The sequence below is a fragment of the Gadus chalcogrammus genome, chromosome 22 (genome assembly GCF_026213295.1).
Source record: "Gadus chalcogrammus isolate NIFS_2021 chromosome 22, NIFS_Gcha_1.0, whole genome shotgun sequence".
Classification (NCBI taxonomy): domain Eukaryota; kingdom Metazoa; phylum Chordata; class Actinopteri; order Gadiformes; family Gadidae; genus Gadus; species Gadus chalcogrammus.
In genome coordinates, this window is record NC_079433.1 from 14482363 (window position 1) to 14499103 (window position 16741).

The 16741-nt window shown below is 43.9% G+C and overlaps 1 protein-coding gene across 1 annotated transcript; it reads right to left on the reverse strand.

Moving 5' to 3' along the window:
* Positions 1-97: 97 nt before the first annotated feature.
* si:dkeyp-120h9.1 (Y+L amino acid transporter 2-like) lies at positions 98-15997 on the reverse strand. The gene is made up of 12 exons (XM_056582944.1): positions 15762-15997; positions 14736-14967; positions 13717-13892; positions 12552-12694; positions 10555-10680; positions 9368-9512; positions 8831-8954; positions 7849-7952; positions 7465-7561; positions 7049-7198; positions 2118-2301; positions 98-1459 (listed from the first exon to the last, which is right to left on the reverse strand). Exons 2-12 carry the CDS (start codon positions 14862-14864, stop codon positions 1365-1367), a joined length of 1473 nt encoding a protein of 490 aa, XP_056438919.1. The 5' UTR covers positions 14865-14967; positions 15762-15997; the 3' UTR covers positions 98-1364.
* Between the last annotated feature and the right edge of the window lie 744 nt (positions 15998-16741).

Below are 16741 nucleotides of genomic sequence, written 5' to 3' on the forward strand. Positions count from 1 at the left end.
GCCCGCGGGCAAGGATTGGGCAACTGGCAGCCCGCGGGCCGCCAGTTGCCCATCCCTGCTCTAGGGTATATAACATAACCGTGTTGTCTGATTAGTCTAAATCATTTTTCACAATTTACCAGCTCTCGTATTAGGTCCGCATTTATTTGAGACCATATGCACAGAAATACAGATGGAGGGAGCTCCCTTGAGTTTTTAAAGTCATGTGGCATGTCGCATAGGAAGTTATCGCCAGCATTTCTGACATTTTGACCCCAGAATGCATTATGTTATGCGAGGCAACGCATGCTTGATCTGAAACTCGCCTAACGTGTGCCACGTGTATAGTCTTATCAAAAAGAGGTGAACAATTTTAGCTAAAAGTACAAACATAAATTATCAAACCACTTACACTGTAATCGTTCTCAATGAGCGTGTACAAAAACATGAAATATTTTGCTTTTATATTAAAACAAACACGAGTGGCCCCCATCCCACAGAGAAACATTTGGTCATTACAAGGTGTTGCACATCAGCTGAACACAGGAAGATGAACATTTGCTGAGCAGGAACGTGGGTGTAGAGGAAGCTTTGTACAAGATGAACCTTTAGAGATAGATACATATTTAGGTTTTCAACAAGGTAAAATCAAAACATACCATACAAATAAAGAATACAGAACAGGGCAAGCATGTTGTCTAGTTCTATAATCAAGTTTTTGAGTGCTGATTGGTGATAAAGGCAATTTATGATATTATATAAATCCTGAACGTGTAAACTGAGCCGTAATGGAATGCCATGTTCTTCATGAACTCTAAATCCTACAGATTTGCAATGAAAGTACAAAAAGATTAACTCCAAGAATTGCTACGGTAAAAACAAAAAGTATACTGGATGAAACAGTTTTACACTGGTTTTCAAATTGGCTTTCATCAAGCATCATCTGCCGTTGGGGCTGTAAACTTTTTATTAAATAAACATTTAGAAAGTCAACATCTTTTTAATAGTTAAAAACCTTTTTTTTTTTGATTGCACAACAATCACAAAAATAGAATCCAATGTATACGGCATCCTGTGTTGAGTCGAAAGCGCCCTGTTGAAGCTCGGGTGATGAGCATTCGTTAAACTATCACAAGAATTCTCACTGTCCAAGTCTTGCAAATACATAAATACATCCACAGCTGCGAAGCCTCAGAAACATTGTAGCCAGACGGCCGTGTGGGATAGTGCAAATCTGTGATTGACAGCCAGTCCTGTGTGAATCCTTGCAGGCCTCCTACTGGATGTTCAACTCAAGTTTGGATCGCTCCTTCAGCCACGTTCACATCACATCCGCTTCTCTGGTTAATGGCCTCTCCAAACTCCTTCCTCAATTCGTAATCCTCTCATCGAATCTTATCTGGGTCCAGATTGTCAAGGTCGATATCGGGGGAGGCTTCGCAGCAGAGGCACATCATCTGTGTGCGCCGGGAGAAGGAATCTGACCGAGGTATGGCAGGGGGCAGGGGACAGAGGACAAGGAGCAACGGTTAGTACAGTCAGTACACAATAAACAGAACAAGTTACGTACAATAATAAGATCATTTAGTTGACAAAAGGACATTGCAAGAAATCAATACTTGATGCAACGAGAATTTATGGTCAGGTGATTTCTCACGCGTCTTCAACTAGTGCAATGTACCACTGAGGAGCAGGTTCAGAGGCCGTGTTCATGACTGCTCACACAGGATTTCTGGCATAAAACACAGGGTCTTTTGAAATGTGGGTTAAACCCCTTACTACTTAAGGCAGGCTTTCAGTTTTGCAAAGTACGTGCAGAATATCCTTAGCCCCTTTCAACATCTCTCCACATCCCTCCTTCTAGGTGGTCTAAAACTCATAACAGTGATACACTAAAACAATTTCCATTAAGGCTCTAGAATACCTGAAACAAAATCTGTTTTTTTTAACTGGCCATAATGCAATTTTTTTTACAGTAAAGCTGCCATGTGTGGTATATTTTTTTAAATGTGTGAGTCCTTCGTGTATATTGTTAAACGGCCGCAGACTGCGGTGACGGTAAGAAAATACTTTGGTTTCGGCAGCAAATTCCTTCCGTCGACGTCGACAGGCACTGATTTCTAGTTGGGGCCTCCTACCTATGGCTTTGTTCAGGAAGGCCGGTCTGGAGCTGGCCGGCAGGTGGATGCACAGGAAGTAGACGGGTACGCCGGAGAGAGCCACGCCGATGCCCACCAGGGAGTTGATGGGGTCACTGTAGAGGGACATGAGCACCAGGAAGACGCTGCACAGGCAGTAGACCACGGGGAAGAACAGGTTCAGCTGGGGGGGGAGGAAGGGCACACAGGGGAGTCAATACGACACATTCTGATCATTGGACAGGACATTGAAGAGACAAGTGAGAGTGGCTTGAGAAAAAGAAAGTGACAGAATGATCACAGGCTGGAATCAAACCGTGGTCGCTGCAAGGCCCTATGGACTGTGGGGGACTCGTTACCCCTAACCCACAGCTACAACATTTGAATTAAGTAAAATGATGATCAGTTATGTCATGTCAGGAAAATCTATGTGCAGGGTCGATAGATAGTTAGGGCCCTATGAAATCTGTTTTATATTTTTCCAAATTCCGTTTTTTTTTCTTTCCAAATTCCGTTTTTATCTGTTTTAATATTCATGAATTCCGTTTTTACACTTAAAGCTATTAAAATCATCAGAACGAGTGTCGAATAAGTGCGAACGAATACAATTTAAGTTTTTAGTGCTTCAAATAAAAACATGACAAATATTAAAGTGCCTATAAACTCTTTTTTTATAAACTCAAATTGTTGTTTGAAGGGGCAGGGGTTGACACTAAGGTTTCAAAAGCACTTGCCCATCGGGCAAGTACAGGTCAGGTTCAACTTGCCCGAATGTAATGTTCACTTGCCCAAATTATAATCAGAATCGTGAACGGGCCTCTTTTTGCCAGGCACCCGGCCTGGTTTTGGGGGGGCTCAGAAAAATCATCCTAGCTCAGACTGAAGCTGAATGTTAGCTTCCACACATAAAAAATAACAAACTTCTCTTAGTTCACTTATTTATCGAGCGGTCACATCGTGCCATGAAGTGATTTCAGTCCACCGTTCCAACCTATTAAAGCTATCGCCAAGTTATATGTAGACCTGCATGATTTTATGCAAATGTACATGACTAAATGTCAGAGGTAGTAGCAAAGATATGTCTTTTTAACTTTCAAGTTTCTTGTAGCTCTAACTGAATAATCACAATAGCGTTTCTAGTAGGGTTGTCAGTCACGATACTGGATTTTCTAACTTCAATACTATTCCTGGAAAAAGATCGATATTCTATACCATTTTTGATATCAGGGGAAAAGTTTTTTTCAGGAAAGAACATAACCAAAGTAAATAGATTATATCTCCACAACTGCAAGGGCAATAATGTCATCTTTGGGCCAAAAGAAAGATTGTTGTGCAAGTGAAATATTCAATGGGGATAATACTTGGTTAATAAAGCCATGGAACACAGCATAAGTGGAAGATAACATTTCCACCTGAAATAATTATCAGTATCAGTTGGTCGTTATCAGTTGGGAGCGCCGTCTTACTATGAGACACAAATAAAGGTAGATATCTTACAATTTTGACACTTGACACCTCTATTTAAAGTTCAGGGCAATCGAATGCACCAAGCCAAACACTCGCAAATAAATATATGGCCACTAGATTGCGCTGAAGAATATGTTTTCTGATTGAATCGAATTTTCCTAAGAAACCTTCTCTTATTCATTGATTGAAAACACCATGTTAAATTGCAAAATTTGGCCCAGATACTGGATAATCTGTTTATGGTGGTTTTATTAGATCAGAATCAACTTTGTGGACAAAAATCACAAAGGTAATACTTGGGGACGTTTCTTCTTAAGTTGTTATTTGCGAGTTTTAGTCACAGAATGATATGGTTTGGACTGTTGGAATAAGTGGAGGCTCAGCTTTCATGTAATATATAGTTTGTGAGGGTCCAATTTCGTGAAAAAGATCGCTATTGCTGTGTGCATGTGCACAGTTATGAAACCCAAAACCGTGTTCTTGACTTTCCTTGATAATTTGCCTCAATCCAAAGTACTTCCAAACTGCACTCCTCCATCACTACTCCATTTAACTTCTACCTAAACCGTTCGCGGAGGTGCTGCACTTGAGATGCTAGCTGTGTTGGCTAACCTTTAGCGAATCACTGCCAGAGACCGCACTGCGAGTGAGTGACAGAAGGCGTGGCTATATTCGCACTGAAGCGATGCGTGTCTGTTAACTCGCTTTCCGAGAGAAGAGAAGACAGCGCGCTGATCAATTGCAAATACTTCTATTTTGTGTGGTTTTGAGGAACAAAAGGTTGTTCTGCAGTTTCTAAAAACATTTGAATAAATAGCTTTTATATTAACATCCACCCAAAATCCACTTGCCCGTTCGGGCAACCAGAAAAAATCTCGACTTGCCCAAACATTTTTTTTACTTGCCCCGGGCAAGCGGGCAACCGTTAGTGTCAACCCCTGAGGGGCGTGCCCTGGCTACGGCGTTTATTGTTTTTTATATGGATTTTGGACTTCAAGCGGTCATCGCACGTATCTTTGCGTTGCCAATCGATAGTATGTTGACATATTCTACAAAACAGCTGATCACCTGAGTGATAGAAGTGTTTTGGATATTGTTCGGCTCCGAATTTGGGGTTAGAACCGAATTACGAGCGCTTCAACTTCTTCTTCGGCTTCTTGTTAGGAGCGGGACCTATCGTTTGCGTGGTGGACCGGGGATTTCTTTTTAACATTGTTGTGGGAGTGACTGCTAAACATTCAGTGACGTTAATGTCACCTGTGTTGTTTCCCTTTTCCCTCGAAACTGAATTTCATCAAAATAATGGCGAATTCTGCTGCATTCCGCTGCATATTGTAAATGTGACGTGTGATGTGCCTTGTCCCTGTTACATGTTATATGTGCTGAAGAACAGGAACCTGCTGGAAATCAGTTATTTTACTAAGACAGGCCCGTTTTAAATTGTAACTTTGTTACTTTTAATACTTTCCTGCTTAATAAAAATATATATATATATTATCAGTAGATTCCGTTTTTAGTTTCCGATTCCGTCCGCGTTTTCGTTATCCCGGAATTCAAAGGGCCCTAGATGGTGTAGTGACGGAGGCACTAGGGAAAGGACGATCCCTAATATCCAATATCCAAGTACATTCCTCTACTGAAACCTCCCATCTTGCACTCTATGGAAATATTTGTATCCAAAGCAAAACTGAAAGTATACAGGTGAACGTCTGCTGTACCGGACGATCACAGAGATCAGGCAGCCCTAGTGCAAAACCACACCCACACATGTTGATGCTGAAGTGCATGAGTGAACGGCGAAAACAAATCCCCTCCAAGCTCCAACGATCTAGTGGATTTAGACAAGTCTAGACTAATTAGTCGAGGGGCCACAGAGTTATTTGCAGAAAGTACTTTACACAATAAATGCGGTTAAGGACCTGCAGCGCACCGGTGACACTGCGCTACATACTCAAAAAAAATTGGCAACAAAATCTTCGGCGAGTAAGCGCCGTCTCAAGAGTTTGCCATTGCAAAGCGGCACGGCGAAAGTCCCCCGCCTATGGAGGCGCACGTGCTCCGAGTAAAAAGCACCGTGTCTGACTGACGGGCTTAAGAAGCCCCTCCTGTGGACGCCAAGTCCACCACCACCGCCTCCTACAGTCTAGTTCAACTAGGGGCGTACGGTGTAAACGCTATAGAAATAAACCGGTGTGAATTTGCGCTAAAGTATGGATTTTGACGTTACCGTGTGACCGGGAGACAATGTTGTGTGCGACGCGTTACAAAGTAACTAACACGATAATACCAGGGATGCACTGTCTTGCTTTAACAAAAAAAATCTATTACAAAATTTAATACTGAACATTTTCTGACATTCCAGAAGACCTTATAGCAAAAATATAAGAAAAATATAACTTGAAATAAATATGAGCGAGTAAAACAAAATATTTAGTTGCGCGCACTTCAAACAAATGCGCGTCACTTGGGAGACGAACCCGATGGCTACCATGAAACATGACTCTGCCTTAGCCAATCAGAATCGCTTATCTCGTTGTTAACCCAGGGGTGCGTTCGGATTACGCAGTTCAATTCAATCAATTAATAGTAAGGCACCGCATTTAACATACGGTAACGGCGTTGTAACAATGGAAACTGTAATTAGTTAGATTATCCCGTTACTGAATAAATAACGGCGTTACCCAACGCCGTTCTTTTAAACAGGGTTATCACAAACACTGGTAACTAAGGGATACTCAATTTAATCTGTTTCTTACATCCAGATTGAGGCAGATGTACAAAGCGTTGATTACGTGACTGTTAACTCGTCAATGCGGAAACCGCAACATTAGACCGTCACTCAAGATAAGGTAATACTTTGGCACGGTTCCTTTACGCAACGACAAACTCAAACTAATTCTCTCGCAGCCATTTGTGGACATTTCTGCTGTTAGACTTTCAATTAAAAAGTAGGAAGACGAGTGCCATCCTATCCTATTCATTTGTGAATCCAACAGATTTTGATGGCAAACAAGCTCAAACCTGGGTGAACATTTAATTTTCGTTCGCTTCAAATGTATTTTGACCAATGATGTCGCTGGGACGGGGATATGCAGGGAGCAAACTGACCAACGGAACGACAACAAACTAATATGGCGGATTCCTCTCAGACCCAGAGGGACTGATAGCATTGCGTTTCCAATGTTGGGTAACCCTTGTGGGCCAACAGCTAAAGGCACACTCATTCATCACTGGTAAACCAAACGCTTCCTCTCCACCCTCCGACCGTCCAGGCCGACCCAGCGCCCAGGGGGAGAGCTACAGCCGAGGGACCGCTGGACGTTCACAAGGAACAACTCCCACTTGAAGGTACAGTCTATCAACGATGGGGTTTGAACGTAGAGACGGTTCTTAATGTGGGGAAAAGGCTAGCATTGTATGTTTAGGGTGAACCGTTGCTTTGAGGAGCAGACGGCGGGGGCTACCTTGACGGGGCGATTCCTCTCGGGGAACTTCTTGCGCAGGTAGATCAGACTGCCGATGGACAGGCCGATGAACAGCCAGTAGTTGAAGCTGAAGTAGTTGATGAGCTGGTAGACGTCGCTCACGCACAGGTAGATCAGAGCCATGCCACCCTGAACGGATACAAAGGAAAAAACACAAAACCAGAAGGGAGGGAACGACAATAAATAACCTCAGGAGTTGTTCAGTTTCGACAGCACAGGACTTTTTTTAGTTAATATAATTTGTGTTTGAAATTGTAAATAATTATACTTGAAGAAAATACTTTTGTTTTGAGAATTTGATCAGGTGAAGATCAAATGGCCGTTTATGACAGAACAACTAAATGCAAACGAAGTATTGGATTTATTCATCGTTGAACCACGGCTGAACCACTGACGTTGAAGAGCAGGGCGGGGATGGGTGTGAAGCGTTTGATGTGGATCATGCACAGGACCTTGGGCAGCTGACCTTCTCTGGACCCCACGAAGAACAACCTGAGGGCGTTGAACCAACAATAAAGATCAACAAGCGGCCTTTTAGAACGACATCATCAAGAGGATCTCATCATCGTCAACAAGGGCCTTATCATGGTTCCCATTAATAGTCATCAGCGGTCCACAATAGACTCATCACCACGTCACTCATCTCAAACGAGGAAAGAACGCTTGAAATCGACGATTGAGTCTTTAATCAATAGGTTACAACGTTGACTATCTCCTCAAGCCGATTGCGATAGAGGGAAGGATTGAGGGTCGGAGAGGGCGCGCCGGCGCTGGGTCACCTGGAGGCGGCGATGATGGAGGAGTTGAGGCCACCGTAGCAGGAGATGGCCACCGCCAGTGGGATGATCCAGCGGGCCCAACCCAGAATCAGGTCGGCAAACGTCTGGAGGAGAAGAAGTTCAGCACGTCGTTCAGCATTCTCAGGTTACAGCTCGAGAAAAAAGAAGAACGCCTCCGTTCTACATGGAAACACCGTCTCGATTGTCCGTCAGACTATAGGGAAACGTTTATAGCCAGTCATGCATAACGGAGTGTCACATTTCATCTTGATCGTCTGTGGATGAGTTGAAGGCGCTGAACGCTGTAATAAACTGATGGGATGTGGAGGCTCGTTATTGAACAAACCCAAAAGTATAGCACAGACATAACACACGGGGTACCCATGTTGCCCAATATGTGAAAGCGTTGAATTACACTTGCACTGTACTTCTGACCTTTATCCGTCTGCAGCAAAGACACTTGTGGCGAGAGAGGAAACGCAACTCACGGTCGTAATGGAACCCGTCTCCTACTGACGTCAAGCGGTTTACCGTTAGAGGGACTTTCAGCCTACTGGAAATGATTGCTGATAATTACAGCTCCACTCATTCTAATTGGGAAACCAGAGCCACCCAGGAGCCCGGTAACCATGGACGCATCGACTGGAGACCACCAACCCGCCCCCACCCTACCCACGACCCCTAATCACATCCCCCCCCCCCCCCCCCGAATGGCTCTCTTCCTGCTCGGCCCTCAAACAGCGTTAGGGTTCCCCGTTGTCACGTAGAGTCCTGAGCGTAGCGCACACTGTTCTGACTGAGCAGCGGTTTGGTGCAGCCCAGATGGCCCCCGGGGGGAGGGGGGGGGGGGGGCAGACAACACACAGGAGAGGAACTGAAAGCAGCAACAACAGGAAGGAGAGGACATCACCAGATGGGGCCAATTGTGAGGTTGTTAATTAAGAGCAGTGTGTGCGCGTGCGCGCGTGCGTGCGTGTCTCACCACAGCCACTGCATCGCTGTTGATGATAGTCTCCATGTCCATGACTACGTAGTAGGCAATGTTGGTCATGATGTAGATCACCGTGACGATGGGCATGGAAATGCCGATGGCCAGGGGCAGATTCCTGAGGGGGGAAACGGTTGAAGAGAAGCTTTGGCCTACGGTTGTTATCAGATGTCATCAGCAGCCACACACCGACCACACACCGAGCGTTCCAGAGAATGCGTTACTTCCGTTTACGGTCAGTTACATGGACGACAGGTACAGAAAAGGCAATTCATGGATGACTGGGGGTTAGGCCGCAGGCATTGGTGATTCGACCCAGTAACCTTCGGCTGGGGGTCAAACACTCCGCTGGCCACTAACCTACCCGTCCCCCTGATTTAGAGAACTCTACAGAAATGTCAAAGCAGCCATGAAAAGTCTCAACAAGAATTCCCTCCGAGCAATCGCTCAAGGACCTCTGATAGAGCCATGGGGTGTTAGTGCATGACGGGGGGGGGGGGGGGGGGGAGGCCCTGGGCCAGCGGTCCCCACCTCTCTGGGTTCCGGATCTCCTCGGTGATGTAGTTGAGCGTGTCCCAGCCAGAGTAGGAGTAGAGGGCCGAGTAGAGGGCCAGGGCGATGTCCCCCGGGTTCAGCTTTGAGCCCCTGAACGAGTTCTCAAAGTTCTGGGTGTTACCTGGGAACGGGTAGGGAATACACACACAAACACAATGGAAGGGACAACATCCAGTTAGAATAGGAAGGTGTCCTGTGAGGCGAGAGTTAAGAAATCGGAATAAATAAAAAAGGCAAAACAAATGACAGCAATGACAGGAGAACCGGCTCAACACGACGGACGAGAATCTGAATAAATAAAAAAGGCAAAACAAATGACAGCAATGACAGGAGAACCAGCTCAACACGACGGACGAGATTCGGTTTTGTTGTTTTTAAACAATCTCGTCCTCAACAGGAGATGGAATGGAGGTTAAAACAAAACAACAGTAATGAATATTAAAAGTGGTTACGTTTTTAAGCTCTTGGATTGGTCTATACCTGAAAACGATTGTATTGCTACAACTAGATTTGTATTTCTGGACACCCAAAGCATATGGTCAGCCAAAGGTGGCGTTTTTTTACACAACATCATGCCACTAACCAACACATTACAGATGATGCAACCTCATATTTTGAAGTAGAAACATTTCTGTTCGGGTCTGTCAAAGATTAATTTGCTGGAATTCCAAGACTGGAATTACTTTTCTTCTTATCAATTTCCTGAACCATCGCAATGATGAAAGTCATGTCCTAGCTGCCATCCATTCCGAAACCAAGTCTGTCTCGTCACCCACCCCGCTGGATAGCCAATGCACCAGGTAATATATCCAGCTAGGAAATATTTCCTCCTTTCATTTTCATTTCCCCTTGACCCAATAACAGGTTCTTGGATCAGATTGTTAAAAGCATTGCAAATGGTACGAGAGATGGAAACATCAGTAATACTGTCACACTGCAAGTGAATCTTGTCGTTTCTCTTGGTCTCTTAAGCCTGCTGGGTGATTCTGTTCCCCCCCCCTGCAATTGTATGTTATTTTTGTAACATAAATGGGTGGTATTCTAGTGTGGGAAGTACAATAAACCAAACTAACCTAAACTGTGAAGGCAGAATGAGTGGGAGGACAGAATGAGACATTATAAATAGATGGTGCAGGCTGAGAGGGGGGGGGGGGGGGGCTCACCTTGGGCCAGCCTGACCAGGCCGGCGATGATGATGAGGATGAGGGCCAGGACCTTGGCCACAGTGGAGCCCACCTGCAGGATTGCTCCCCACTTCACCTTCATGCAGTTCACAAACGTCAACAAGCCTGGGGCACGGGGGGCAGAGGAACACAGCTGTTACAGGCAGGGACCTCCTTTAGGCAGGGAGCACACTGGCATGATTAAGAGCAGGGATCTCCACGTCAAGTCCCATTCCACACACAATCCCTGGTGGATAGAAAGTGAACACAGAAAGCTCCATTTTTTTTTTTTTTTAATTGTTTTCATTTATTTGACATTACCAATAGCAATATAATAAAGTAGAAGACCTGACACTTTGGCAAGGCGATTTGAATGCCACGGTACATCATAGTGTAAATCAAGAGAATGTCCAACTCTTGAGCATATACTGTACTAAAAAGGCAGGGAGGGTAGGTAAGAGATACACCCGCTGAGTCTGACAAGAAAAGCACATATGCTCATGCTTGTTATCACACACACACACACACACACACACACACACACACACACACACACACACACACACACACACACACACACACACACACACACACACACACACACACACACACACACACACACACACACACACACACACACACACACACAATCATTTTACGCGTTTGTGGTAAATACAGTGAAATTTAAAAAACTTCTAGATTTCTTCGGTAGCACCTGTGTATTGCTAACTCTGTCGAAAACATGAACAGAAGGGTTGAATTTAAACATATGGTCTGGTCGCAGAATGTATTGGCCTGTCCTGACGTGAGACCTGGCACATTTCACACCTTTATCTTAATTGCCTTTAACACCAACCACCTCTAGCGCCAACTGCCAGTAATTTAGCACTAGCCATTCCACATTTCACTGAGATATTTCAGAAGCATTCCTTCCATATTTTAACAATAAAATAAACAATAAAACAAATAACTTGAAAGATTATGTATTAGTTCGTCACAGCGCTCAGGAATTCCTAAAACCAAATGTGGCTTCACATTTGGTCAGTTGGTTCTTAGGTCTAGACAAGAATAAATACTAGACTTTGGCCCCGTGAGCAGATCAAAAAGGTCACACGGCAAGATTACAGATAATTATTTGAGATTAACGGGAAATAACCAAACTTATCTGAAACAGAACCACTCACCCTAAATGTTTGAAGTGCACTACAACTCCCTTTATTGGCCAATCTATTGCAGTGTACATAAAATAGAGCCACATGAAATCTGTTTTATATTTTCTCAAATTCCATTTCGATTTTTCCGAAATCTGTGTTTTACCAGCTGAATTCTGGATTTTTTTTTCATCAGAGAGAGGATATACTTTTGTGAATTAATAAAACGTTTTGACAATTGAATAAGATATAACAATATATCTTTCCCCACAATAGCTCCTATAGTTTTGGAATAATAATTAGCATGTTAACAGCTCAGCAATGACGATGTTTAGAACCATATTCAGTAGAACAATTATCTGTAAGTCCTGAATAGATTCTCGTTCTGAATCTGCTGATCGCTCGTCATTTATAGGAGGAATGCTCTGATAACATGGAGCTGTTCTTTGTTCTTCACATGGACTTTAAGTTGTAATTACGCATATTTTTTGTTAGTTTTATAGTGTTTAAGAGGACTCTTGACGATGTGACCCCCCCTCACTCCTCAAACAGCACGATCGAAAACGGATTTATGTATGCCTATTAGTCTGTACTTTTACTATTATTAAACATTTAGGTTGCTACAATAATCAGGCCAACTTTTGATATTAATTCTTTAACAATTTCAGCCAAATTATAGTTTTCAATATTCCACGTTTTACCATTGATTCCGTCCACGGTTTTGTTTTCATAGGGCTGTGAGGGCGTCCTTAAGCAAGACGCCTTACGCCCGTCGGCTACAGACTGGTATCTAAAGAGTCACCGCGGGTGGCTTTGGAAAAACATTAAGATTGGCGTGGGGCTTACATATGATGGCAGCGGCAATGAGACGGACTGCGTCGTAAGGGGCGGCGCAGGTGGGGTAGAAGGGCTGGACGAGGTAGATGGAAAAGGTGAGGGCGATGACTGCCTGGCAGGCCGGCTCCACGATCATCAGCGACGTCCATAACCTACAACACCACATCAATCAGCGTCAAATCCCTCTGACAGGACATGGCCTCACGAGAAGTGGCAAACCATGAACTTCTGCTCAGTTGAGTAAATTTCTGTCAGACATTTTGCATTACCCATACAGTTTGCTCATTATTTTAGTGATAAAAATAATTGTCTAGCAAGTGGTGACATAATACATACTCGATATATCGCTATAGATGTCGCCCAACTTCTCTCTAAAAAGTTGCAGAAGCCGGCCCATGAAAGAAAGACAGAAAGAAAGGCGAAGGAATGAAAAGGTGAAGAGCCATGATGACAAGAGATCAAAGCGGACCAACAGCTCTGTGGATCATTACACTTCGTTTCAATTCATTGGCCACTAGACTAATGCTATACTACAACCTAAAAGTATTTTTTTTCCCTGCAGCAGTTTCAGCAGCTTGGAAAAAACATTAATTGGATAACCACTAGTCCCATTGTGTCTCCATAGTTGGAGAATAGGATCATCTTTCATTCCTGGTCCCAGATAATAATCAACAAATTGCAGACAAATTACAGTTCTTCTCCAACATAACTAACTAGGCGTTGGGCAATTTCGTCTGGTAACTTTGTCTCACACATACAGGTGTACTTTATGAAATCTTCAGCAGATAAACGAACCTCTGCTTTGTTATATACCTTCATATCACAGAACAAATACACATTTGGCCAAGTGCCATCCGCAACAGAGGCTGTTGCACCCGCAGAGGTAAATGCCCCAAGACAAACTCACTGAAAACACACATACAATAAATCACAACTAGGAATGACTTCGGCGCTTAAAGCTGACTTTGGCAAATAAAGCTGTCAACCCCTATTGCTACACATCAGAATGAGCTAGCACGTGCGAGTTTAAAAGGTTTAAAGTTTTTTTTTTTTTTAAAAGGTGTGGCGCTACAGATCACATGATTGAATCCCTCCTGTATGCACACACATTCCTATGCCGGGGTCGGGGCGAGTGTGACCTTGAAACGAGAGTTGATATGGGAGGCCAACCTACCGAACAAAGGCCAGGAGCCCCCCGAAGGCCTCCAGGATGTAGGCGTACGAGGCTCCCGACTTGGTTATGGTGGTGCCCAGCTCGGCGTAGCACAGCGCTCCGAACACGGAGAAGATGCCTCCGATGGCCCACACCACCAGAGACAGCCCAAACGACCCGGTGTGTAAGAGGACCCCCTTCAGAGAGACGGCCGCAGAGAGTGAGGGCAGAGACATGAGGCTGAACTGGATGATAAAAGTGGCAATGGACGGTAACTCAGTACTAGCTGACATAATGAGAGGCTTGAATTAGCTTAGCGGACGGCTACCATCCTGTAGAGAAAGGGATTTCTGTTGGTTTGAAAAAAAATAAACTTTGATAAATGGAAGAGCAATACATCTCTATTTACATGAATAGGACAGTCCATAAGGTGGAAAACATGCATATTTGTTACGAGGCCTACTTGTAATGCAAATTTGCGTTCCATCTTGTAGCTCTCCTGTCAATAGCCAGCTGACCCCAATACATTATGAGGCATTGCATCCAAAGCGCCAGGGGTGTAGTGGGCGTTTGTTATCACTATGGCAGCACCGTCTTCTGTTTGTGTTCATGTTGGACTTTCATTGTGTTTTTGCATATAGCAATTTTTTACTAATATAACCCTCGACAAATTATTGGTCTTGTTCAATAGACAATGTGTTTGTCGTGACTTCAGGCCTAGCCTATCTGTAAACTGGTGGTAGCATGGCGATGTTAGGAGCTGTGGTTATTTTTGAGTTGAACCATACATTTGTTGAGTGACACGAGTTTGTCTAGACCTGTAGGTAGGCATATTGTTGTCATAAATGGACTAATGAGAAAGAAGCATTATTATTAAACAGGTGGGTTTTCTGAAGTTGTGCGCGGGTTCATGTGCACGCGGGATTTGTTTTTGATGACGTCTGTCATACAGTCCCCCCACAAAAGAAAATCCCCACTACCGCACTGCAAAGCGCCTCACGACACCATGAGAACCACACTAAGCCACGTCTTCAGCCTACCTTTGGAGACACAAAGATGCCGGAGCCGATCATGTTACCCACGATGAGGCAGACGCCGTGCAGGAGGGAGATCTCCTGTTTCAACCTCACCCCGCTGTTCTGGGACACCGTGTCCAGGCCGGCCACCATCTTGGCGGCGGGGGCGGGAGAGCAGTTACACAGGAGGAGGTTACTGAGGGCCAATCGATGAGGGAGATAGGCTGGCTCAAAGGATCGCACCGCACAAAGTTGTCTGGAAAGACGAAAGGGAAATTATTTAAAAAAAATGGGAGGATGGATTGGGGGGGGTGTTGCATAACAGATGGGAGGATGGGTGGGCGGGCGGTAATATAGTAGACCTAGGCTATTTTGGTTATATTGCTAAATTTGGTTAAGGTGATGGGTAAAAGGTATTTTACTGGTTTTGGACATTTTGATTGATTGTTTAATTGAAACTAGAATAACCAAAATCAGATTGTTTAGAGGAACAGGGGAAAATATTTAACCTGATGTCCATCAATTGAACCGTTTATCGAAAACTAGGTAGTATAACATTAAATTAATTATACCTTAACATAGAAGTTTTTTTTTTTTTAAACGTCTACCTCTCAAACACTAAAATGTGATAGTGGTACGTGAACAAACATAACCGCCAACAAGGAAAAAGGAAGTACGGTTATCAATGGTGTTGCCTTCCCTGATGGTTTCGCAAAAGGTAAATGCATGCACATAAGTCTATGCACAAGATAAAATAACCAAGTAAACGCAAACCCTTCCTTCCATTCTGCATGTCAGAAATCACCTTTGGGCGCGAGACCTATTGCTCTACGACAATAGCTTTGGAGGAATGTCTCATTCAAAAGAAAAGCCCCGGGCTATTGTTTCTAATTATTTCGTCAAAGACACACAGCCGACTAAGCGGAGGACAATCCAACACCAAATAGAGGCATTCAGCGGGAAACTGATAAAGTATTAAACGCCCCTGGTGGACATGATGCAACCCATGCTAATAGTTAGCTCCAAACAAGAGAAAACAGCTGTACTTACCATTTGCTTAACCAAATACTCAATCAGAGACTTTGCACCGTAAATCAAAAAGCACCCGATTCAAACCACACAAGAAACGCGAAGCCTCGTACAGTGTGAGTGAGGGTTCCTCAATGAATTGATGTGTTCTTCCTCAACACGTGTGATATATAATGTTCACCATCAACCAGAGAAGGAGGTTATACATGATGCTGCTGTGTGCTTGTGCTCGCCCCCCGGTAAAACAGCCCCGCCCCCTCCCTTACATCATCCAAAGACGTTACTTCAATGCGTTGGTGTCAAGATCATACGGAGAAGAGTGGGAGATTTTTGAACTGTCAAATTAATAAGAGGAAAGGTTGTTAAGAGTTGGAAAATTAAAAAAATAAAAAGTCTTGCAATATGTGTCGGCGTGCATTTCGATTGTGGAATAGAGTGTGCTTGACTCATTGAGAAACATTTGAGCGTCGTTGCTTTCGGGCTTGTCGGGTGAGCAATGCATCATGCAATATCGCTAAAACATGGATGCCAGGTTAGGAATAATCCACCATAATAACTAAGTAGACCGAAGATGAGAACGTAGTTGGATACGTAGTTGGATAGTAGTATTTTGTGGCGCTGGTGCCTCTGTGATGGCCCAGACCTTTTAGTGAGCTTCGTGTATGGCACGCCAACTGGGCACAGCTTTTGGCCTTGATATTATATATTATATTATGTAGATATCTATAGGCCTGTATTATTTAGTGCGTCGGTTTGTCTGGCGTCTCTGGTCATTCCACAACACGTAAAGACTGGCCATGTTTGAGAATGGGCAGAAATAAACATAGCGGTCACAAGAGGAAGTCTCTCCTCATACACGCGCGCGACTAAATTCGCGTGATAACATTTACACAAATCAGATTCAGATAACTTTATTTATCCCAGAAGTGCACAATTCAGTTTGCAGTTCCCAGTCATGAATAAATAAACACAATAAATAGCAATATTTTATATTAATACAC